At 36.6% G+C, this 25976-nt stretch overlaps 2 protein-coding genes across 2 annotated transcripts in view; one reads left to right on the top strand and one right to left on the bottom strand.

Annotated features, from left to right (window-relative positions):
* The window catches only part of cdkn1ca (cyclin dependent kinase inhibitor 1Ca), a 1815-nt gene extending 247 nt beyond the window's left edge, over positions 1-1568 (bottom strand). Inside the window, exons 1-3 of the mRNA XM_083550080.1 lie at positions 957-1568; positions 635-734; positions 1-379 (exon numbers count right to left, since the gene is read on the bottom strand). The exon at positions 1-379 is cut by the window's left edge and continues 247 nt beyond it. Of these exons, the coding sequence (XP_083406206.1) occupies position 379; positions 635-734; positions 957-1458 (603 nt within the window). The 5' untranslated portion in view covers positions 1459-1568 and the 3' untranslated portion in view covers positions 1-378. The remainder of the gene's footprint in view (positions 380-634; positions 735-956) is intronic.
* Positions 1569-7847: 6279 nt separating this feature from the next.
* On the top strand, positions 7848-25320 carry trpm5 (transient receptor potential cation channel, subfamily M, member 5). Its single transcript, XM_083549878.1, has 26 exons — positions 7848-8001; positions 10055-10122; positions 10229-10379; positions 10718-10898; positions 10991-11157; positions 12356-12533; positions 12650-12714; positions 12810-12992; positions 13097-13196; positions 15021-15139; positions 15334-15669; positions 16340-16483; positions 16823-16946; positions 17138-17283; positions 18179-18291; positions 18441-18539; positions 18639-18900; positions 20842-20960; positions 21196-21328; positions 21590-21764; positions 21976-22144; positions 22323-22501; positions 24353-24485; positions 24571-24643; positions 24744-24834; positions 24924-25320. The coding sequence occupies exons 1-26, from the start codon at positions 7975-7977 to the stop codon at positions 24989-24991; spliced, it is 3603 nt and encodes a 1200-aa protein (XP_083406004.1). The 5' UTR covers positions 7848-7974; the 3' UTR covers positions 24992-25320.
* Positions 25321-25976: the final 656 nt, after the last annotated feature.

The following is a 25976-nucleotide window of genomic DNA, read 5'->3' as shown; positions in this document are numbered from 1 at the left end:
GAGCAACATTTCAGATGATGAATTATATAAAGAACAATGCAGACTACAAAAAAATCAACTTACACAACAAGAAGTAAAAAATAATAATAATAATAATTATAATAATAATAACATTAAAAAAACCACAGTAACAATAATAATAATAATAATAATAATAATAATAATAATAATGAAATAATTGCACGTTTCAGACGTTGTAACACTGCAACCAAGTCTGTTCTGTTATTGCTACATTGATCAGAGAAAAAAAAAAAAAGGAACTGAAATAATAATAATAATAATTATAATAATATTAGATTGAAAAAAGGCTTCATTTCGTCCTTGATGTGTCCATCATCCGCTCAGCAGATAAAACACAGGACTTCTCAGTGCAACGCATCTAAAAAAGAAAAGAAAAAAACAACATGGATTAGAGATTTGAACGAGTTGAATATCTTGAAAGCTCGAACGAGAAGACTTGAAACAAATCATGTAGAAATTCATCTTCTCAGAGTGATGAAGGCTTCAGATTACAGACAAAAAACATCACCAAATTATGGATCAGTGAACTGCTGTTGTTTAACTGCTGGTTAGATGCACATGCAAACTGGTGAATGCACAAATCTAGGAAGATGTTCTGATAAAAACACTTTACCATCTGATTCTTTTGCGTGGAGTAACTTCAGCAGGGATGGACGAGCTCGAGCGCTCTGTCTGCTTCGTGTCCAAACTTCGTTTTCTCTTGGGGAAAAAGTCTAGACAGAAACAAAGCAAAAGATTGGTTTTGGAGGAAATAATAATAATAATAATAATAATAATAAGAAGAAGAAGAAGAAGAAGAAGAAGAAGAAGAAGAAGAAGAAGAAGAAGAATTGTATTGATGTATAAGATGTGGGTTGATGTATAAGATGAGGAATTTAGGAATAATCTAACATCTAAGATGCTTCTAGTACTTTTTTTTGGTACATAGATCTTACCTGTAATGTGCGTAGTATTCTGTCTTGAAGGCTCTGGATTCCCTGATCTTCTCCGGCACACAGGAGTTACCAGTTCCTGAGCGTTCAGAGCTCCAGAGCGGTTCTCCTGGTTCACTTCTACAGAGGAAGTCGGCGCTTGGAATGAACTCTGAGCTTCATTTTTACATCCAGTCTCCATGTTGGATTCAGCGGCGTCTTTGGCGTTCCCAGTGCGCGCTTTCCCGTTACGCACGGACTCCTTGTAGAAGGACGGCACGGCGCTCACGGACATTTCCTCCCACTCGTAATTTCCAGGCAACGGCACGTTGTCCTCGAAGTTAAAGTTCCAGCGGGTCTGGTCCCGTTCCGCGATTTCCTGGAGTCTCCGTTGCATTTCGCAGCCCAGCTCTTCGTGGTCCACGGGTCCGAAGAGGTTGCGGCAGACCCTGGTGCGGGCGAGGTGAGGGTACGTCCTTCGTGCGGCGTGTCGCTCCCACAGGTTCTGGATGTCAACGTTCGTCATGATGCGCTTAACTTCTAGACTCGGAAACGGAACCGGTGTTTGGGCTGAGGAACGTTTTTTGTTCACGTCCAATTTATATTTCTGCTCTGAACGCTTGAAGGCCCGGTGTGTACAAAGCGCTCACAGGGGATTGGCTCTCTCTTTACGCCCCGCCCATTGCAATAAACCCCGCCCTCTTTTGCGCAGAAAAGGATAGTGAGGAAACACAATGCGTCTTTCACGTGTTTATTCGAGTTGTATGTAAATACGCACAAAAGCCATAAAGTCGTGTGGAGAGATTGCGCCTGGATGCTGAGCTGAAAAAAAGAAGGAGAGAAAAGCCACAATTGATTGCAAATGCGTGTTATTTTTTTCTATAATTTTTCTTTCTTCCTTTTTTAAAAACAATATAATTGCTATTCATTGGTCAACTACATAAAAAAAAAAAAAAAACAACCTGTCCTGTTGTGGACATTTTACGCACTGTAAAAGATCTGAGATCTGATGTGTGGATAATTTACAACTATTACAAAATAATTATATACATATATTGCAGCTACAAATAAAATCGTAATCGTAAATTACAATTACTAAACAAAAAAACCGCAGAAGTTTTTACATTACAAACCTGATGTTCTACTGAATGATATAAGATATTAATTAATAATAAGATAAATGTAGAAATATTAATTATGGAAATAACATCAACAATAATAACAATATACCATTTTATACTACTATTAATACTAATATTAATATTAATTAAATTCAGTTCAATTCCGTTTTATAGCGCTTTTAACAATGGACAATGTCCTAATTCAGCTTTACAAGAGATAATAAAAAGTTATAAATTGTGAATGTAAGTTTAGTACCATATGTTTGTTCCTTATAATTTATATTATTATTATTATTATTATTATTATTATTATTATTATTATTATTATTATTATTATTATTATTATTATTGACAGTAATGATAGTTGTTGTTGTCTACCTTTTATTTTGCATCATCAGAAGTTTATGAAACCCCTTTCAATCCCCTTTAAAGTATAAAAAAAAATCATTTTTAAGCCTTAAAGCAGTTCCTATATTTTTTCATGAATGTCTGTATGTGTTCTTGTAAGCTCTAAGCACAATCCTGAAAACTCTGAAAGGACATTTTGGGGATCTACATCTGGAACCGCATCCTGCCGCACTGTAGTCCAAATAGATCCTGTTATTAACCAGACATACTTCAACATTTACTCTGACAGGTGAAATAAGAGTTCGAGTGCAGCACGTATAAGCCATTTATAGTTTAAAGATCATCTTGGAGACTTTTTTAGTTTTATTTTTTAGAAAAAACTGTATAATACATTGTAAAAGATAAGAACATGGAGCTCAGGCCTGTTTAAAGTTACTCCAGAAAGTCCAATTTAATGTAAACAATGAACATCAGACACACACATAAAGGGTAGAGAGAAGAAGGTTTTTACACATGTGTCAGAAAAAAAAATCAATTTTGGAAATTGATAAAAAAATAAAAGGAAAAATAAAATAAACATATCATCAGAATTTTAATCTGTTTATAAATGCATTTAATTTTAGTTCACTTCCTAAAAATGCAGACAAAAATACAGATAACTGCTTTATTATAGGCCAAAATATTATCAAATCAATAGATCAAATATGCTTCTTCTTTATTTATTTATTTTTTCCATTGCATTTTTTGCTTCTGCTGCTGAAAATGAACCAAACTAAACCTGGACCTTCATTAAAACTGCACCCACATGTAACGCAATGAAGAACATGACTGATCAAGACAGAACGTTGTCCTAATTGTGGATAAAGCAATCAAACTTTATTTCTTTTTATTGTTAGAGTGTTAATGTTACAAATAATGATCTTAAGACAATCTGAATCAGTCGGATTTAACACGTCTGATCATCTCTGATTTTAAATCTTCACAATCACTCAGACACGCCGGTATCTACATCATGCCTAAACATTGAAACTGACATATAGGCTGTAATGTGTATTAAAGTCATGCAAATGCTAAAACTATTTATTTATTCATGTATTTGTTTGTTTGATTTATTTTCAGCAGGATTTTATTTGCCAAGTATTAACAGTTTCATGGAGTGTTCTGTCGCGCACTGCCCTCTTGTGGCAACCAAGACGAATTACAGTCTTATTGAATTATTTCAAGATTTGTTTATTTATTTATAATTCTGTATGTATAGACGAAAGTTTCGGGACACCTGATGTGGTTCTTGCCCAAACTTTAACGACAAAAAGTTTGGGCTAGCATTATATTTTCCCTTTGCTTTAACTAAGAGACCCAAACCTGTTCCAGCATAACGATGCCCCAAAGCGAACTCCCTAAAAATAGGCCTTACATGGGTTGGACTGAAAGATATTGAGTGGCCTGCTATGACCTCAACCCTACTAAACAACACCATTTGGATTAATTGGAGCACTGACTGCACTTCTTGTCACCTCACCTACAACAGTACCTGGTTTTACTTGTGGCTGAATGAGCAAAAAACTCTACAAAGATACTCCAAAATTTAGTGAAACATCTTCCCAGAAGAGTGGAGAATATTATAAGAGCAAATGGGGATTAAAGGTGGAATTGGATGTTTAAAAGTCACATATCGGTCTTATAGTCAGGGGTCCACAAACTTTTGTCCATATAATATATGTATGTATTAGTCAACTGATTGATTGATTAATTATGTAGGTATATATTAACGACCTGATTGATTGCCCTATTGATTATAAATGTATGCATATGTTGTTTGAGTGATTGATTGATTTATAATTATGTATATAAGTGAATGCATGTATTCATTAAATACAAACTGTTCATTTATAGATGTAGGCATTTTATGCATTATATCAGGTTACAGTCTGCAAGAGGTATCATTTGTTTTTGGAACACAAAAAAGTTAGGACAATGTGCAAAATGTAAATAAAAATAAAATGCAATGATTTGCAAATCTCATAAATCCTTATTTTATTCACAACAAAAACGTTTAAACTGAGAATTTATACCATTTTAAGGAAAATCAGAGGTCATTTTGAATTTAAGGGCTGCAACAGGTTTTAAAAAAGACATCACATCTTATGTCTGTATACATCTGGAAACTATGGAGACCAGTTGCTAAAGGAGGAATGTTGTCCCATATGTGTCTGATACAGGATTCTAGCTGCTCAACAGTTCTGGGTGTCCTTTGTTGTATTTTTCTTTTCATGATGTGCCAAATGTTTTCAAATGGTAAAGGTCTCAGCACCCGAACTTTTCTACTACAAAGTCATGCAAGTGTAATAGATGCAGTATGCAATTAGAATTGACTTGTTCAAATGTCTAAGGCCTTCCCTCAAAAATACTTTTTTGAAAGGAAGCATTAATTTTAACTTTTTTTGGCCAGTCCCAAATCTTTTAAGACGTGTTGCAGCCGTACCTTATTTTTTTCTTAAAATTGTACATATCCTCAGTTTGAACTTTTCATATGTTTTCTATGTTCTATTATGAATAAAATGAATGAAGTCTGTTTTTCAGGTGAGATACACTCGAGGTGATGATGTTGCTATTATAAAATGGATGTTATACAGGAAGTCTATAAAGACAACAAATGATTGCGTCCCTATTCATATATTCTGTCAAAGAACTATAGCATACAATAAGCTTGCAGCTGGCACATGGCAGCATGGGTGGCCTGTTGTTTACTGAGAGTCTGCACAGGTGAGCTACAATTAATCAGTCCATTTAGCAAAAGTCTACACGCCCTTGTTAGAATGGCAGGATTTTGTGGTGTAAAAAAAGAAACCAAGACAAATCATGTAGGTACTTTTTTTGCACCTGTAATATGAAATTAAAATTATTAGAATTAAGTGAAAAGACATTAAAGAAAATTAATAAATAAATAAATTTAATATCCTTGTTGTGTAAGTGTGCACACCACTCAGCCTTGACAGATAAAGAGATTATCAGCATGGCACACCTTGACCTTTTCTTGCAAAAATATCCAAGCTCCTTCAAATTGAATGAGTTATTTTCAGGTCTGGTTTTCATCACGCATAAACACTGATCCTCTTTCGGTTAAGCCGTTTCTTTGTTGATTTGGATGTATGTTCTGAGTCATTGTCTTCCTGAAAGCATCATCAGCTTACTATCAGAAGTGAAAAGATTGAGTAATAGAAATGATTTGAGTTATTCATGATTCCCTTCACCTTGAGAAAAAGCCCAAGTTGTTGCTAAAGAAAGGCAAATATCAAAGTATGATGTTTCTACCACCCTGAGGGGATGATGTTCTTGTGTTTTTTGCACCAAGCCTACCTTTAGGAATTGGTCTCACGAGACCTTCACACATTATGCTGAATGTTTTGGGGTGATGTTTTTTTTTTACCATAATGTGTTTTTTTAAATATCCAATTCCCCTTTGAGTCAACATTTGATCTAATAATGACCTAAAGAAGAGTGTGAGGTGTAGGGTGTAAGGTGTAGCTCAGTGTTTATGATGTTGGACCTCGGATAAGAAGGTTCATGCCTGGGGTGCCTGGGGTGCAGTCAGCGTTCCAAATCATTCCAATTTATCCCAACGATGTTCAGTAGAGTTGAGGCCAGAGCTCGAAAACAGGCCACTCAAGATTGAATTTAAATCTTCCACTCTAGTCCATGTAAATCTTTATGGAGGTGCACAATTGGGTCTGCTAATGACAAAGTCATTAAATGCTAATGACGAAGTCATTAAAACTTTGTGGTTTGGGAAAGAATCACATATAGCTGGAAAACTGTGTAAGAAACTGGCACATGTAGAGGGTAAGTAGGACGTAGAGACTTCAGTGTTACTGGTAAGCATTTGTCATGATGATGTCATTGTGGTGCTCTGTTTTCTCTGTATGTTAATGATGGCCTTAATTGTGTTACTGCTTCAAGAAGATGAAGAAAATTGCACAGACGCAGTCAATCTTTATTCAAGGTTAAACAGAATAATTTTACCCATGGCAGCTATATGATTATTACTTTTATTATTATTAAAAAAAGTAATAATAATAAAAGTAATAATAATAATAATAATTAAATGTGTTTATATTGGTTCACAAAAACAAAAAAATCTGTTGGGTGGTATGTTTATCTTTTGTTCTTTTAAAGCTGAAAACATAAATATTATGTAACTCTGAAAATGTTTGGGATCCATAATTCAATCATAATTACACTATATGGATAAAAGTATTGGGACACCCAACCTTCCAGCCATAAATGTTTTTGTCTCAAACTGTTATCACGTAGTTGGAAATGCAATTGTTTTCGGACATGGTAGCATTATATCTTCCCTTTATTTGAACTTCTTCTTCTTCTTTCGGCTTCTCCCTGCGGATCATTTATCTCCGTCCTCTACATCTGCCTCTTTCAAACCAACTACCTGCATGTCTTCCCTCAACACATCCGTAAACCTCCTCCTTGGCCTTCCTCTTTTCCGCCTTCCCTTGCGGCTCCATCCTCAGCATTCCAGGAGACCTTTTTCTAGCTTGACAATGATCCTATGCACAAAGTCAGCTCCATGAAGATATGCTTCTCATGGGTTGGAGTGGAAGATCTTACGTGGCCTCCTTTAGAGCTCTGAACAAAACCCTATTGAACATGCTGCTGCAAATTATTGCTTTGGGATGAATGTGAACAAGGATTGCACCCCAGGTCTCTTCACATCTTCTACATTAGTAATTAACTTTACAAACACCATTGTTGCTGAATGAGAACTAAATCTAGTGAAACATCTTCAAAGAAGAGTACAGGTTATTATAACAGCAAAAGGGGACTAAATGTGCAATGGGATGTTTCAAAAGCAGTTATGATCAAAATGCATACTAACGCTAAAAATACAGATATTACTTTTAAGGAAATTATCTCACCCAGATATATATATATAGAAAAAATAGCAAACGCTGACTTTTTTTGTGTATTTATAGTACAAAAATTTAACTTTTCATGTTGGATTTCCGTGTTATGCAAATATAATTTGCATAACTTTTTTATAATTTTTCCCTTATATTATTAACAATCTTGACTAGTACGCTGAGCTTTTTAGCTTCAACAGGTGTGTATTTCCTACTATGTATACAAAAAACCAACACAGCATATCAGAACGGCTGATATTACGATGTTTTACTGGGAATGAGTGAGATTACAGTCTGATACTGTATAAAGCAGTACAGTGATTGGAATAAAAGAAAAGGTTTTCAATATTGCAAACCCATAAAAAAAAAATCACATGCAAACATTCATCATATAAACATATTTCGTAGCTGCTATTTAAAATGTGATGATTTCATGATATCACTTCAATCATTGAGCTCTAGGATGTAGGTGTGCCAAGAACTTTCGACAGGTAAGGGCGTATGTCTTTTTTGCAGCAGCTGGGGGGCTGGTCATCTTTAGTAAAAACACACCTGAGCTTCATTTCCTGGTTTGAATGGATTGTGTTCAAAGCTCAGTACTCGGGTGAGAGCTAAAACACTGCAGGTGAAGAACCGAGAACAAAGAGGCAAAGCAAGATGTCCGAGCCCCAGGGCACTCCTATGGTAAGCTTATTCTGTTTATATAGAGAATATGTTTTTTTCAACTTCTGAAAAACTCTTTTTAAAGTTGTAAAGTGGATCTCAGGAAAGACTTTAATTTTAAAACTGATCCTTTCAACATTTTGTTAGAATTTGTTGCTTGTATAAAAGCTTGTATAAAAAAAAATAGAATTCTTCAAGGTAGATAAAAAAAATAAAAAAATCCTTGAGTGATGTGCTGGATTTTCATGTTTTTTATTAACAGCGTTTAGTTTATACAGTGTACAAAGACTGTGCATAATAACTTCCATTCTAACAACAGCTCCAAGGAAATTACAGAGCCACTAGATTTATGACGTCTAACGTAATTATGATCTGTGATTTCTGATGCAAATGATGACTTTTGCATGGTTTATGGCGTATGAAGTTTCTCATACACACATCCTGCCTTAGTCCCTATAGTCAAATTATGACCTCCACCTGTCACTATGGAAACACACACATATTTGTACGCCTGTAGCATTTTACATTCAACAGGGGCTTCCTGAGAGCCACTTTCCACTTTTAAACTTGTACACTGACAGAACTGATTTGCCGTGCTATGATTTACAGTAATACGGTATCTCATTGTACGTCTATATTGTGAGAACCTAAAGAGATAGGGTTTTTGAAATTTCTTACATGATCACAGTGTGGGAATGAAAGTGTGTATATTTGTGCAGTGTATCTCAGAAGTGGTCTACAGAATGGACAAAACATAAATCTTGTCTTTAATAAAGTGCCAAATGTTCTATATAACTACTTGTTTTAATGGAAATGCATAATGCAAATTTGCTTTCTAATGGGATACTAATTATATCCATAAATTACAAAATCTATTTCTTTTCAATAAAATAAAACTGTATTTGCATATTTAAAATATAATTTGAATACAGTGATTTTGTTTTATCTGCCAGATCTATAATTTCACTGTTTAAATCTAGGGATTAAACTCCAGACACTGTTTCATTTAAAATTTTCTTCTTTCCAATTCTCTACTGCCTTGGTTTCCTTCAGCAGGGAAAATGTCCACGCAGTCACCTGTGACTCCACCAACAGAAAAGCAGCATGTTTGCATGTGCAAAGAATGGAAATGGAAATAGGGCCTGCTTTGCATGAAGAGAATTCTAGACACATGCTTATGTACTGGCTGTTCACTTTATTAGAAACACTTGTACTAGTGGACAGTGGACAGTGCTTCAGATCTGGCACTGTACAGGATTTCCTAAAAAGCTGCACAATGAGTGTGTCATTATGTACATATAATGAATGTATAAATTAATTTTCTATATGTGTATGAGGGATGTGCATCACCATAGCTGAGGCTGATGTGATTAGCACCTAGAAGAATAGTCATCAATACAATACATAAAAGATACATACGAAGCAGCTACCGATACGATGCGATTCACCCCTATTACGATGCAGTGAGATACGAATTCGATTTGATTTTACACAATACGATTCAATACAATACGATGCAATGGGAAAAATATGATGCTATGAAATTTAATATGGTACAGATAGTTCACTTTTATTTCTTTGGTTCAGACATAAAGCAAATTATACATTTGCTGCTTTAGTTACTTAACGCATGGTCCTTTCACAAACAGGCCTTTGTAGTGCAAAAAAGGAAGAAAAAAAAAAAGAAAGAAAAACAGATGTTCTTTTCCTGTTCTGTCTCCAGGAAGATGCAGCTCTACCTCTGCCAGGTTAATCTATATTCTATGTGACTCTCAGGACACGCCTCGGTCTCTGTGGCGTTGTGATACGTCATATTCAGCAGTGGTGCTGAGAGAACGTGCTCGAGACACTGTTTCGAAAAGAGAAATCAGTCAGCATATAAAATATTGATCACAAATTATTGGTCACTTTCTAAATAATAAAAGTATAGCACATTTACCAATAATTACACAGAAATAAATCATATATATATATATACACAAAGCATCGCGATACAATATATATATATTTGCCGATGCACCAATGTAAATCGATCGCATCTGTCAATCTTACCATCCCTAGTATGTGTACACAGGTGTTAATGCCTACTGGAAAGAAGTGTCCAAACTGTGGAGAGACAGTACTTGAACCAGATGAAGAAGGGTAACTTCCTGATCATTATTAATAAAACTAACAATGTTTGATATATTTTTTATATTTTGTAACTTTTGATTAAATGTATGTGTGTCTGTGGGTTTCATACATACAGAAACATTATAGGATGCCAGTGTTTTTCTGAAGATGTTGAAACTAATGAAGGCTCCAGCCATAAAGCTAAAGAGAAGCGGAATAAAGCCCACTGGACAGCCGGTCGTTTGGGGGACATTGAATTTATCGGGACCAACAAAACCAGGGGCAAGGTATGCTATAACTAAATACAATATAAAAATATTGACATTTGGGAAATTTTCCACAAACGAAATGTGTTGGTATACTGTTGGCATAATATACCATTTTAGGATACACTTACCAGGGGAAAATTCTTTATAAACCAATTATTTTTAATCATGTGCATTTTGTGTTTTTGAAACTTGAATTATTCATACACAAACATGAACAGTTATACAAAGGCTCTATTTTTGGTTCAAGCTGTGTAAAGTCGTAAGAATCCGGTTATTAGAGCCTATTTACTGTCACATAAAAGTTTGCTAGTTTATTCGATTTGTTCATTACTCACATGCTCTTTTTGTCAGTCCAGTTTGCTAGGGTTAGCAGTGACACAGAGCCTGAGCTACTCTACCAGCTGCTGACTGAGCAGTGGGGCCTTGCTTCTCCACACCTGGTGGTGGGGCTGGTGGGTGGAGATGAACAGGCCCAGATGAAACCCTGGCTCAGGGACACAGTGAGGAAAGGTTTAGTCAAAGCTGCACAGAGTACAGGTCAGGAAACTAATCTTACACAAGCAAACACTAATTAGGCATGTCAAATATGTTTGGCCTTCATGGCTGTCACTGATTATAACCCTCACCAGGAGCATGGATCCTGACCAGCGGCTTGCGGTTTGGCATCACAAAGCATCTGGGCCAAGCAGTTAGAGATCACTCATTGGCCAGTACTTCTTCAAAGGTGCGTGTGGTGGCCATTGGAATCGCTCCCTGGACCAAGATTCAAAACAGAGAAATGCTGCTTTCTACCAAGGTTGTGACACCCTACAGCATCTCCTTATTCGATTCATATAAATTGAAGGAAAATGTGCCAAAAATTTTGTCCATTATGTTTGGGGCAAAACACAAAAGTGTGTGGAAAATAGTCAGTGCCCAGAAGTTTATCTTTGTTTTTTTTTTCAAATAAGATCCCAAAACATACCCCAAAGTGTTTTATTCCTTTTATTGCAGAAACATATCAAGGATTACAATTAAAATTTTATCAAAGACATTATATGGAACATTCGTTTTCTCACCATCTTCTCTTTTCTTTCTCTTAAAATACTAACTGACTGCTTAAACTGGAGACTCTTTACATAAAAGTTAATGTGTCCTTATAACAAAACACAGTGCCTATCAAAAGTTTGGAAATAATTGCATGTTCCTTTTGATTATAGGTGTACAGATGTTGAATTTTATTTTTTTTGAAAAATCCTTCCTTAGCATGAAAAACTGTTGTACACACTCTTGAGAACTCACGCAGTTTTTCTTCAAAAACATTCAGTTGAAATACTTTGCCAGGCCTCTCATAAAACTTGATAGAGGTGTTTTTCACTAGTTGGAGACTCTTTCTGACCTTGTGATCCAGTTCATCCAGTTCAGATTCAGGTGTGGTGACTGGGCAGGCCACACCATGATAGATATCACTCCAGCTGACTGTTTGCTCTCTAAATAACACTTACAGAACTTGGACATTTGCTTCCAATGAGCCGCAGTCCAGATGAAATTGCATGGTTTTGAAGTATGGAATGGTTGCCATGTTGGGTCCTTTCACTTGAAATATGTCTCAAACATTCCCTGCTCCAAAACAACCCCAAACCATTAAGCTTCCAACTTTACGTTTGACTGTGGAGGTGAGGCAGTCTGCTAACATCTTCTCTCCTGTTTTCTCTCAAATGAGTTATTTTGTTACAGCCAAAAATATCACATTTGGGCTCTAAATAATGATCTTCCACTCATTCTCTGTCTAATTCTTGTGTGTTTTTGCCTCTTACCTAGTTTGTTGCATTTCAAAAAAGGAACATAGTAATGTCTCAAAAATGGTAAAAGACTAAGTGTTTCCAAACATTTCAAAGGCTCTATATCTGTATATCTAACAAAAACATCAGAAAGATGTATTTTTATATTTGTTCTTTTTTTTTTTTTTTTTTTTTTTTAACAAGCATATAAACAATCTGTTCTTAAATCCCAAGCCTGATCAGCCAGCGTCCTATCCCTCAGAAGATCTTCCCCATGGAGCTGTGTACTCTCTGGACTGCAACCACTCTCATTTCATCTTGGTAGAAGAGGACCCCAAGAATCCTGGTGCTACCAGCAACATGCGTGTCAAATTGCTAAAACACATTTCCTTACAGCGGACTGGACATGGAGGTGCTTGGATATTTGTCTTTAGTTCACTGAGATCCTTATTTGTGCCAATTCCGGTATCTTTTATTATTAATCTCAGTAGTCTCAACCTCTAATCCTTTTAATCTTTATCTTCTCAGGACCCGGCAGCTTTGAAATTCCTGTCTTGTGTCTGCTTGTCCATGGAGAACCGAGAATATTACAGGTCTCTAATTATATACAAATTTTAAACTCAAAGAATAAGATGATTTGTATGCATGGTCATGATTAATAGTAATTTTGCCTCCCTTTTAAATGCAGAGGATGTACAAAACAATTCAGAATTCAACTCCATGGCTGATCCTGGCTGGCTCGGGTGGTGTAGCAGACATTTTGGTTACACTGATCAACCAGGCTTGTTGGAATACTGACATGATCCAAGAACTTCTGATCGACACATTTCCTAATGGCCAAAGTGCAGCAATGGCTTCCTGGATCAAATTAGTAAGAGCTAAATGCAACAACAAAGCACAAACAAATGCTGTATTCCATCGTAAAACATTAGTGCTACATTTCATCCCTCAATTTTCCTGTTTTTTTTCTGCTAGATTATGAGAATTTTGGAAAATCTCCACCTTTTGACGGTGCATGACCCCGAACAGGAGACTTCTGCTCTAGACACTGTTATCCTCAAAGCCCTAGTTAAAGGTTTGTATTCCCAGCATGTTATTATCGTCTACACCAATAAGGCATAACATTTTGTCTGCCTGCCTAATATTGTGTTGGTCCCCCTTCTGCTGCCAAAACAGCAGATGTGGCAAAAGTACACACATCCTTTACTTAAGTAGAAGTACAGATACTCATGTTTTAAAATACTCGGGTAAAAGTTGAAGTACTGATTATACTTTTTTACTTAAGTGAAAGTAAAGAAGTCTTGGCTCTGACATGTACTTAAGTAAAAAGTAGTTATTACTTCTACCTGTTTTAGCTGTTAACTGGACCTCACATCATATTAATATTAGATAGATAGATAGATAGATAGATAGATAGATAGATAGATAGATAGATAGATAGATAGATAGATAGAAAGAAAGAAAGAAAGAAAGAAAGAAAGAAAGAAAGAAAGAAAGAACTTTGTTATTGCACAATACAGGTTCACAGCAACGAAATGCAGTTTGGCATCTACCAGAAGTGCAAAAAGTAGCAATCGTGCAAATAGTGCAGAAGCCTTTGCTATGTTTTCACACGGACAGTTAATGAGGTGATACCGGAGAAACTGTACCTCTTCCAGTCAAGAAGCTTATATATATATAAAATCATAGACATTTTACAGGTTTGAATGATTTATTGTTTTTTGATCTGTATGATCAATAAAGACAGTCATTTATGTTCGTGTCGCCATTATGAGGGAAAAACCCACAAAACGCCACCTAGAGGATTCATTGTGTAAAACATGGCGGATTTGGTGTTTGATTTGAGACTTTGTGCAAAAATAAAGCAAAAGTTTACTGATTAAAATTATTTTTCGGTGGAGTTTATTTATTTATTTTATATCTAAGTAAAGAAAGGACGTCGTGAATAAGTGTATGTTTTGCTTGTGGTTTTTTTTCGCCTCTTTCATATTTATTTATTTATTTTAAAAAAAATTTAATATAAAAATGGTAGAAACAGAAATGCGCGCTGAATTGATAGCGTGTTAATAACATTTAGTGCCGTTTAAAATAATGTTAATTTTGACAGCCAAATATAAATATATTAATACAAAAAATAATATTTTTAAAATATTTTTAAAATTAAAATATAATTTTAATACAAAAAATGTTGTTACCTAATGAATGTATCCAGGCTGAAGATCCACATATAGAACACAAGCAGAGAAAAGAGGATGATGATCAGGATTGTCTCTGATCTCAGTCATGTTCTCATCACTGACTCCCTCTGTCTCATCCACATTAACCCCAAACTTCTTACTGCCTTCTGCCTGCTGATTCTTATCTTCGTAAAAAGTGAGAGTCAGGACTTTATACACCAGCGGATTGAAAAAGACGCGCAGTAACAGGAAATCGGTTGTTCGGCTGAAATCAGCGCGCAGTGAAAAGAAAATTTTTATATTTCACCAAATCAATAGATTAATACTAAAGTAACGAGCCGGTTTTGAAAATGTAAGAAGTAGAAAGTACAGATATTTGTGTAAAAATGTAATGAGTAAAAGTAAAAAGTTGTCTGAAAAATAAATAGTGAAGTAAAGTACTGATACCAGAAAAATCTACTTAAGTACAGTAACGAAGTATTTGTACTCCGTTACTTTCCAGCTCTGCAAAACAGTCTTCACTCATCAAGCATTAACTTCTTTAGCAATTTGAGCTACAGTTAGTAGCTCACCCTTTCGCTGGTTCACCACTGTTCCTTCCTTGGACCACTTTTAATCTGTGATCTTTGATTCCTTGGAACATCTCACAAGAGCTGCAGTTTTGGAGATATTAATGATTTAGTTGTTTAACTGTTTTTGTTTTCTGTTCACTTTTTCCTCAGCCAATAAAAGTCAGAGTCAGGAAGCACAGGACTTCTTGGATGAGTTGAAACTGGCAGTGGCTTGGAACCGAGTAGACATTGCAAAGAGCGAGATTTTCAACGGAGATGTAGAATGGACTGTGAGACACTCGTGGTTTTCTATTAGTGACAAAATTGTTTGCTACCAATAATCACTATAAATAACTATACATAGCCATTAAATATTTATTGGATTTATTTATCTAGTTTTGAATTTATCATTGGATTTACAAGCTAATTTTGGAGGATGGAGTGGTCATTTTAATTGAATGTATTCACTGTTTTTTCCTCATAGGCCGATGATCTTGAGGAGGTCATGATGGACGCTTTGGTGAATGACAAGCCTGATTTTGTTCGCCTGTTTGTGGACAATGGAGTGAACTTGTCCGAGTTTATGACTTACGGCCGTCTCCAGGATCTCTACTGCACTGTGCGTGAAAAGAGCCTGCTGTACGAACTCCTTCTGAAAAAACACAATGAGAAGCAGGTGCTGCTCTCCGCCCGATCGGCTGGACCTGCTCACATAGACATGGGGGATAGACGACCTCGCTTTACTCTGCTCGAGGTCTCCAAGGTCCTGAAGGATTATCTGCATGATTCCTGCAGGGGGTTTTACCAGAAACTCCCAGTGGTAAGATTTGTGTATCTGTAGCTAATTTGAGAATTATAAAGAAACTGCTTTGAGACAGTAATTTGTAATCCACATAAGAGCATATTAGATTTACTTTCCACATTATGTCTTCATATGATATTTCACAAGATGTGCAACCACATTCTGAATTTTAAAAGCTCTATCTCAGTATATTATTTAGAATGGTTCATGACTTAATCTTTATAAAATGGTTAATGATCCTACCTTAAAGTTTCTCGCAATAAGGATTCCCCCAGAAGGACAGGCTTTAGAACCTTCTAGATCCTAAAAAGCTGCTCGGATGAGTAGTGAAACGTTTCTAATAAAATAGAAGTCTAGTTGACATGATTCAACTTCCAGATAACCGCACCTTATTGACTCTAGACTCTAGAACCCTTAATTTAGTTCTTTTAATGCTAACACCAATTTCCCTACAATACTTCTAGAACAATTGGTTATAAAAGGATAATGGTTGTGAGCTGCTTAAAGTTATATTTATAATTTCTTTGAAAGCAATTATTTTTGGTAATGTTTATCATATAACCTTTAAATGTCCCTGTAAGGAAGTCCTTGAGGTGTTAGATGTATGTTTGTAGGTTTTTCAGTGAATGTTTCCTAATACTCTTCACTCACTGCTTCGATTCTTTGATTTTGTGTGTTTCATCACCAGGAGAGGGGAGGCAAGGGTCGACTTTTCCACAACCAGAAAGACCTCATCGACCTGGAGCAGCATTGTGAGCACCCCTTGAGGGACCTCTTCCTTTGGGCTGTCCTGCAGAACAGACAAAAAATGGCCAACTACTTCTGGACCTTGGTGAGTCGACACACTCCCTTTGGAGTGGTTGGTGATTTTCATAAACCAAAACAATTTACATCTCTATCGCATCATCCTTGAAAAAGCCCATTTTATCTGGAAGTGGTTTATCTCAGGCAAATTGGATTGAAGGTGCAGCAGATTTATAACCATTATATTAAACAGTTACAGTCTTCCGGATGAAACTTTATTATATTAATATCTCTGAGGAAGTGAATATTATGTTAAACTTTTTTCTTAAAAATGGCACAGTGTATTTAGGTTATAATGTACATATTGCAATCTGCTTATTAATACTGCTGTCACTGAGAAACAGGTTTCGGTCTATGTATGTCACAGGGTGCCGAGGCAGTGGCTGCAGCTCTCGCTGGCTGTAAAATCCTGAAAGAGATGGCTCATTTGGAGTCGGAGGCCGAGAATGCTCGGAGCATGAAGGAAGCCAAATATGAGCAGTTTGCTTTAGGTGAGATTGAATAAAAATACCCCATCATTCAACATTTACAAATTACTGAACATCCAGGACCAATTTGTCATTCATACCATCTGCCTCCATTTGTTAAACAGCGCATGACTAATCGCATAGATTCTTTTGAAATGTGTATTGTATTAAAATGATCACTTTTTCAACGATTTAACTTTTCCTGCGGGCTGCAGATTTGTTCACAGAGTGCTACTCAAACAGTGAGGACCGAGCATATGCTCTCCTGGTAAGAAAGACCACCTGCTGGAACCAAACCACCGTGCTGAACCTGGCCACAGAGGCAGATGCAAAGTCCTTTTTTGCCCATGATGGAGTCCAGGTAACTGCTCCAAGTTTATCATTGTTTCTCTGTAGAAGCAACTGTGTTGGTAGCTTAGTGGTTAAGGAATTGGGCTTTAGATCTGAAGGTTGTGAGTTCAAATCCTACCAAGCTTCTAAACCTAATAGATGCTCAGTTCTTTGAATAAGATGTAATAAGAAATTTAAGTTGCTCCTGATAAGGGTGTTTGTAAATGTTTTTGCCACACAATTTGATCATGTATTTTTTAAAACCCAGCTCAGGATTGAGCCAAGGACCCTGAAGCTGTAAGACGCTATCTGTAGCCCAATATGCTACTGTGTCATATCAAATTAATTTAATAGCTACTCTTTCTTCCTTTTAGCAGAAATCTGTTACTAAATTTTAAAACAGAACAGCATGTATATTGATCATACTCACTACATAAATTAGATCTTAATTTATTATTGATTACATTTTGTATGAACAGTAAAATCTTGTTTTTAATCTTAATGTTGAACAGTAGTATTTTTTGCTTTCCAAAAATGCTAACCTGCCATTACTGGGCATTTGCAAAAGTTTTAAATGATTAAAAATGCAATACAAGAACTGTGTTATATAATTTATCAAGCAGTGCTATGAAAACTGCAGATCAGACCGATTAGGTAACCAGACATCAGGAGTCATTTTCTCGATTGGCTGTCTAACACTTTTTGACATTCGCCAGATCACTCAGACACGCAATGAGCGCACAAATGATTGAATGATGAAATCAGTTGCTCATCATTTGTGCATGCATAATGTAACATAATAATGAAGCATTTGGAGTTTTGTAGAATCTATTAAAAATTAGGGTATGCAAATAAATTGGAATTTCATATCATATTCATGGGTTTGTGATTGTACTTGTGTTGCTTTATTACTCCTTATGGTTTAGGCATTGCTGACTAAAATCTGGTGGGGAGCCATGACAACAGATACAGCAATCTCTAAACTGGTTTTGTCTTTCTTCTGTCCACCTCTTATATGGACCAATCTGATAAAATTCAGGTAGGAACCCATTAGAAAACAATGCCATTCCTTATGGCACAGATAATCACCAATAATGATGGTTTGAAGTCAGAATTGAGAGTCGTGTGTGTGTGTGTGTGTGTGTGTGTGTGTGTGTGTGTGTGTGTGTGTGTGTGTGTGTGTTTCAGTGATGAGGAATTGGAAAATAGAGTTGGTGGAGACCAATTTGCAGAGCTGGACAGCTTGGAAACTGAGAAAGCCCTGCTACTGACTGATGAGGACCCAGCGTTAGTAAATTTTTGGGGGGATTTTTCAAAAGGCTTTCCAAATGTTTCCAAACTTTAATATCTGTTTCGTTTCTGTCTCTATGTATATGTTTTTTAAAGTGATGTGGAGGCAGCTGGTGATGCTGCAGCTCAGAGCTGCGGTGCAGCCTGGAGCCAGTTCCTCCTGCGACGTTGGAGGCGTTTCTGGAGCGCCCCTGTCACTGTGTTCCTGGGCAATGTCATCATGTACTTCGCCTTTCTTGTGCTCTTCACCTATGTGCTGCTGCTGGATTTCCGACCTCCACCTCCCAACGGCCCTTCGCCGGCTGAGATCATTCTTTACTTCTGGGTCTTTACGCTAGTGCTGGAGGAGCTCAGACAGGTGTGAATATGAAATAGGAGTCAGTCAAATTACTCTATTTAAAATATAGAACCTGTACTTAGACAAGTCACAGTAGCATAAAACATTTATCATCCCTCATCCCTTCCCATTCATAGTAATGAATATATCAGGAATTGTGTAAGTTAGCCAATGAGGCAATATCACTATATCACATAAATGAGGGAAGGTGTGGACTAACTGCTTAGTGCTTTTGGCCCAAATACTCACATATTTAATAGTCACTAACGGATGTTTTTTCACAGTAAAAATCGCTTTTCAAATACCACTCCTTCTGGTGGAACAGGGTTTGTGCCCAATCAGAATCCTCTAAGGCCTGTTATGTTATATTAGCCCTTCTGAACAATGAACAGTCCATGATTCCTTGATAAAGTTCCGCACTTTAAGGTCTAAAATGCAGTTTTTATCTTTGACACAGAAACAAATTAATTATTTTCACTTTCCAAGAATATGCAAATTGGAAAGGATCTCAAATCTTTGTGACCAGTCTGTTGTGCGGTGATGCACGACCTGCATTTGCATACTGCAACAGGATTGGTTTGGTGCTATGATCTGATTTGACACACATTTCATATGATACAGTTTCACTTTCATTTGCCGAAAGTTTCAAGAGTGACTTCTATTTGTGTGTTATAGACTCTGCACATGTTCTCCTGATCAAACACAAACTGTGACCTTAAAATACCACCAAGATAAAACTGGTACAATGATGGAAATAGCAAATATTTGGGGATTTTACACTTAAAAGTAATTTTAACCCCTTTTTAACCCCTTATACCAATACAAATAATACTCCTGATAAATACACCAAACAGACATAACATTATAAAATTATGAGATAATATCATTATGGCAGGTGAAGTGAACAACACTGATTATCAGTGTTCATCATTGCACTTGTTAGTGGGTGGGATTTATTAAAATGTGTTAGAAGCAGAAAAAATGGGCAAGTGTAAGGATTTGAGTGAGTTTGACAAGGGCCAAATTGTGATGTCTAGACGACCGGGTTAGAGCACTGATTGATGTATATTCCTTGTGTCTTGAAGGAGTAGCTGCATTCTGGGATAGTTGATGTGTATCGAAGTTGCTCGTAGGAAGTCTTGCCAATAGCAAGATTGCAGTAATCCAATCTTGAGATGACAACAGAATGAACAAGCAACTCAATGGTCTCTGGTGTGGGAAACAGAAATGAGGCAGGAAACACGATCAGATTATTGATCAAACAGTATCTGATAAGATCTTGGCATGGGGAGGAACGTCTAGCATCCTTGATGAGATTTCTGCCAGAACTGTGAGCAGAAACATTAGACTCCAAGGCTGGAAAGGGGAGAAAACCTGTCATCTGCCCAGTGCAAGCAATGATGTTACAGGGAGCATGGAAAAGGACCAAGCAGATAGCTATGTGGGATTATATCTTAGCAGATAAAACTGTACCTTCAGAAAACCACTGATATGCTGGGACACAACTTCAACTTCTCTAACAATGGCCAGTTTTGTTGATGAGCATCTCAGTGACTGCTGCAAACTCAAAAATGATCAGTTTTGAAGATATATTTGGCTAATCTAGCCACATGAAGCTTCTAAGTAACTCACTGGGAGTACCAGTGATGTTTTGTAGTTAGCTTTATTATGGTACAAGAAGAGATGTGATGAGGGTCAAGAGTTGTTTTCTGGAGTCGAAATTAGTATATCCCTGTCTAGAAGGCAGTCAGTAAGTGACCAGATGTACGCAAGCCATTTACAGTGACAGTGATCATGGACGTGAAATGATGAGCAAATTTTGTTAATTTCTTTGCCAGAAAATTGCATGGTCATCTAATGATTAGGTGGAAAGGAGGAGGAAGAAGGGAAAACTAGAAGTAGAAAAAAAATTCTCTAACTATTGATTTTGGAAAATGACATTCAATCTTCCATGTGTCCCAGAGTTTCTTTTCGGATGAAGACATGAGTATACTGAAGAAGTTTAAGCTCTATGTAGAGGACAACTGGAACAAGTGTGACATGGTAGCCATCTCTCTCTTCGTCATTGGGGTTTCATGCAGGTATTGTCTTTTATTGCACTTCTACTATAAGCAGCCTTTATTAAATTAAACCTGTCTTTGACAACATATTTCTTTCTGTCCCAATTAATCTTGCAGCTCTAATCGGCAATTCATAGTAATAGTAGTAGTGTTTTTGCATGTGTATGTTTTTTCATTGTTCTGTGTTTATTTTACTTTTGAAATTAAAACATTTTAACCCTTTTCAGTTAAACAATAATGCATCCTGTGTGTATAGGATGGTGGAAGGAACATATGAGGCTGGACGCACCGTCCTGGCTCTGGACTTCATGGTTTATACTTTAAGGCTCATCCACATCTTTGCTATCCACAAGCAGCTTGGGCCCAAGATTATCATCGTGGAGAGAATGGTGACTAAATTATGATAAATTATTTGAAACCCTCAGGGATGATGATATCAATGTAACGTCTTGTAAAATCTCGAATACACACCTTTTTATTTTAATCGTGCTACACATTTACATTGATGTAGTGTTTTCAGCCACAACAAAAAAAATACAAGAAGTCCTAAATTAACAAGGTTCTTTGTTTTCTTCTTTTTGATAGTAGTGGTAGCACCCAATTATCATTGGCTTGGTTACTGATTTGGGAGATTCATGTATTGTTTTCAGATGAAGGACGTTTTCTTCTTCCTGTTCTTCCTGAGTGTGTGGCTGATTGCTTATGGAGTAGCGACTCAGGCGCTGCTCCACCCAAATGACCCCCGACTGGACTGGGTGTTCCGCAGAGTGCTCTACAGACCATACTTGCACATATTCGGCCAGATTCCTCTCGAGGAGATCGATGGTGAGGTGTTTGTGATGCAACTAAAAAATAGACTACTCATTTATCTCTTTTGACATGAACGAATCTTTATCATATGCCAGAAAGTATTAAAATAAAAAAGATTAAATGTATATTTTAGCTAGAGTATTATCAGTTGAGAAACTACCACAAGATGGAGACACAGTGCAGGTTGATCATGCATGTTATTCATCTGCTGCACCTCCATCCACAGCGGCTAAAATGCCCCAGGATAACTGTACCATGGATCTGCACATGATCATTGACGGCACTCTACCCCCCTGCCCAAACATCTATGCAAACTGGCTGGTCATCCTGCTGCTGGTTATCTATTTACTGGTTACTAACGTTCTTCTGCTCAATCTGCTTATTGCAATGTTCAGGTTAGAGAGGGTTCTAAATCAAATAACATAAGTTCATAAGATCGAATGTATACCAACTAAACCATTGAGCCATTCAGTGATTTATTTTATTTTTTTATTCTTTTAATGCCAGATGATGTGAAATAATCTATTGTCAGGCTGCATCAGCTTTCACATTTCTGTTGTGCACCTCTCACAGCTATACGTTCCAGCTGGTGCAGGGGAACGCTGATATCTTCTGGAAATTTCAGCGGTACAATCTGATTGTGGAGTACCACAGCCGGCCTGCTCTTGCTCCACCCTTCATCATTATCAGCCACATCTCAGAATTCTTTCTGTCCCTGTTTGGAAAGGCTGAGGAAAACATTGAGATTCTGGGTTAGTCTTAGTTTTATTAGTAATAGTTTTCTTTTCCTTTAATGATCAGAGGATAGTTTCACATAGTTAGAAGTGGTATTAAACTGCAATTACGTATATAATAGGGGGGTCCTCGACTAGACTTAGGGTTAGAATCAGAATTGTATAACGATTCCTCGTAATATTTTGAAGAAATTATATACAGAACATCACACAAAGATATCGAAGAAAATGTTTAAAAATCATAAATTTATTTCCAGAATGAAAAACATGCCAACAAGATGCTCCTGTGTCGGTCACGGATGATGTGAAACTTAAATATGTTATTTACAACATTACCATAATAGACTGTGTATTAACTTATTGGGAGAAAACTGGTAGTTCTATGTGAAATCAGACACTGAGCACCCTCATATAACCAAACTGGCATGATTCTCATTTCATAGCATCTCTGCGATGATTTTGAGATTGGTAGACAAATCAGGATCCTTCTATCCATGTATTAAATCTTGAAATATTCAGAGTCACCACTAATATATAAAATCACTAGTTTAAGGTGCACTATAGTCATCTTCCAAGTTTTTTACAAGCACAAAATAGGTAATTTATTTTGTTCGAGAAAATTGTTCATCATTATAAAATGCAGAAGTAATATCACGAGTAAGTGTGCATTAATGCTGAATATGAGGATGGGTGTTATTTTGCTGCATACTCAAGGCTGCAAGGCCACGTTTTACCAGACACTTAGTCTACAGTTTTAAAAACAAAGAAACAGCTTTGACTCGTCACATATGTATCACAGCACAGTGAAATTATCCCAGTGAATTTATCGTTCCTAACTATTCCAGTAATGTTAGGAAGCCAGGATCAAAACGCAGTGCCAACCATGATATAGCGCCTCTTGAGTACATAGGGTTAAGGTCCTTGCATAAGGGTCCAAGAGTGGCAGCTTGTAGACACTGGGACTTAAACCCCTGTACTTCGGATCAGTAAACCAGAGCTTTAGCCAATGAGCCACCACTTATTGCTTTGCTCTATAAACAAGAAATTATTATTAATAATATTTAGTGAGAGACTTTTTGCTCAGTGAATAGAAAATAGGTCTCAAAAAATCTACATTCGCTTTATAGACCATTGGCTGGACTTGCGGAACGACAAGAAATTATTTGTTAATACTGTTAATATGAATTATTATAAATAAAAATTATTAATGTTAATAATCCATTAATATTAATACCGTATTTTCAACTGGATTATTACTTTGCATGTGTCTTTTAAACTAACTTGTTTAGCTAGGTAACTTCTTCTCCTTTTGGCGTCTCCCGTTAGGGGTCGCCACAGCCAATCATCTGTCTCCATATCCCACTGTCCTCTTTTAAACCAACTACTTGCATGTCTTTCCTTACCACATCCATAAACCTTCTCCTTGGCCTTCCACTTTTCCTGCTTTCTAGTGGCTCCATCGTCAGCATTCTCTTACCGATATACCCCATGTCCCTCCTCTGCACATGTCCAAACCATCTCAATCTCGCCTCCCTCACCTTGTCTCCAGTACGCTTTCTCTAAATCCACAAACACACAATGCATCTCCTTCTGACCTTCTTTATACTTCTCCATCAACATTCCCAAAGCATATAACGCGTCTGTGTTGCTCTTTCTCGGCATAAAACCATACTGTTGTTCACAGAAGGTCACCTCTTCTTTTAGTCTGGCTTCCACTACTCTTTTCTTCATGGTGTAACTGATAAACTTTATTCCCCTGTTTAGACTAACTTGCTACCCCAAATATTAATTCAAACTAATCCATAATGCTTTACCAGTATTTCCCTGTATAGTAGCTGGATTTAATGTGATACTGTATTAAATGGTCAGAGAGGGAGCTGTCACCAGGGTTGGATCAGAAGCTGATGACCTGGGAGTCTGTGCAAAAGGAAAATTACCTTGCCAAACTGGAGAAACGCCGCCTAGAGAGCAGTGAGGAAAGACTCAAGAGCACATCCTCCAAGTGAGTCCTCCAGTTTTTTTTGCTGGAGTTATGTGCTTTTTTTAAGTTCCTTATTATTAATGCCACTACTACGGTCACAATTTAGGGTACAAAGCTTGCTGATAAGTGCGGCACGGTTTAAAGAGCAAGAAAAACGTTTGGCCTTTATGGAGGCAGAGGTAAAATTTTAATATTACTTCTAATATTCCATAAAAAAAGGTAACTACTACCACTCCACAAGATGACTCTGACCAACACAGCTCTATTTTTGACCTTAAGGTGAAATATTGTGGAGAGGTGCTCTCTTGGATGGCAGAATGCTTCAAAAAGAGTACATTAAAGTGCGAAAGAGATGTTCCCAAAAGCCCACGTAGGTCTTTCTGGTAATAAACACATCTCCAGTGCTCCAAATATAGTGGCTTTGTTATGTTAACTTTACAGCATTCATGTAATTCACAGGCACCAAGTCGAGCAGTGAAAAGGCTGGAAATTCTTCAAAGAAAGATGATAAGGATGGACAAGCTTGAGCAGGAGTAAAGAAGGAACAGTGTCATGTTGTGGAATGTCTGTAGTATCAAAATATTTTTTTGTACTGTAAATTCCACCATCCTAATTAATCAAAATGAAAGTTTGTACTTGTAATATCATGCACTGCTGTTTTTTTTTCCCCCTCTTTATTTTCGATGTTTTATTTTTAACAATTAAAAAAAAACTGCATTATGTATTTAAAACATAATGTTGACTGTTGATGTCAACGCTGTGTGTGAGAATCACAGGAATCACAGAATCTTCATTAATTTATCCTTGTTTTTGACTAAATAAACAGGCCTGAAAATTGCAGCGTTCACACTGTTCACATGATGTCCGTCTGAGCCTTTGTGTGCTGATTAGTCATTATCGGAAGGACCGACGTGATACATTTACATTTAGCAGACGTCCTTGTCCAGAGCGATGTACAAAACTGCTTTGAGTCTCGATCAATGATTAAATCTACACTGGTACGCAAGATTACAACTCAAGATAAATCAACCTACAACTCTGTTTAGAGGTTTTTTACTTATTTTTTGAACAAAGCAAATTTAAAAAGTAGTTTAAGTGTTACACGATGAGGTAGATCTTCACCCGTTGTTTGAAGATAGCCAGGATACAGTGTTCCCTCAGTTAATAAATAAATAACCTAAGGAAATAACCAGAAAAAAACAAACAAAAAAATAGAGCATTAGCAGTTTGCTCAGAGCATTGTTGGAGAAAGTCACCAGCTGAACGATTACTCTCTGGGTCATAAGAAATAGTTTGTTAATTCTAAGTGTAAAGACTTTGAAGATACAAAAAGAAAAAAATGTCTGGATATAACATTTACCTATATAGTTTCTACTTGGGTATGTAGTCTATTTATCATAATCCAACCAGCACTGTCTAAATCTGAGTTTAAAGTATAAATGAGATTACAAAAATGTTATAGTAAAGGGCGTGTCTGGGTGGGTGGGGGAGGGGGTTTAGATCGGGGCAACA

The sequence above is a fragment of the Silurus aristotelis genome (assembly GCF_946808225.1).
Source record: "Silurus aristotelis genome assembly, chromosome: 9".
Classification (NCBI taxonomy): domain Eukaryota; kingdom Metazoa; phylum Chordata; class Actinopteri; order Siluriformes; family Siluridae; genus Silurus; species Silurus aristotelis.
This window is presented reverse-complemented; position numbering and strand designations above follow the sequence as displayed.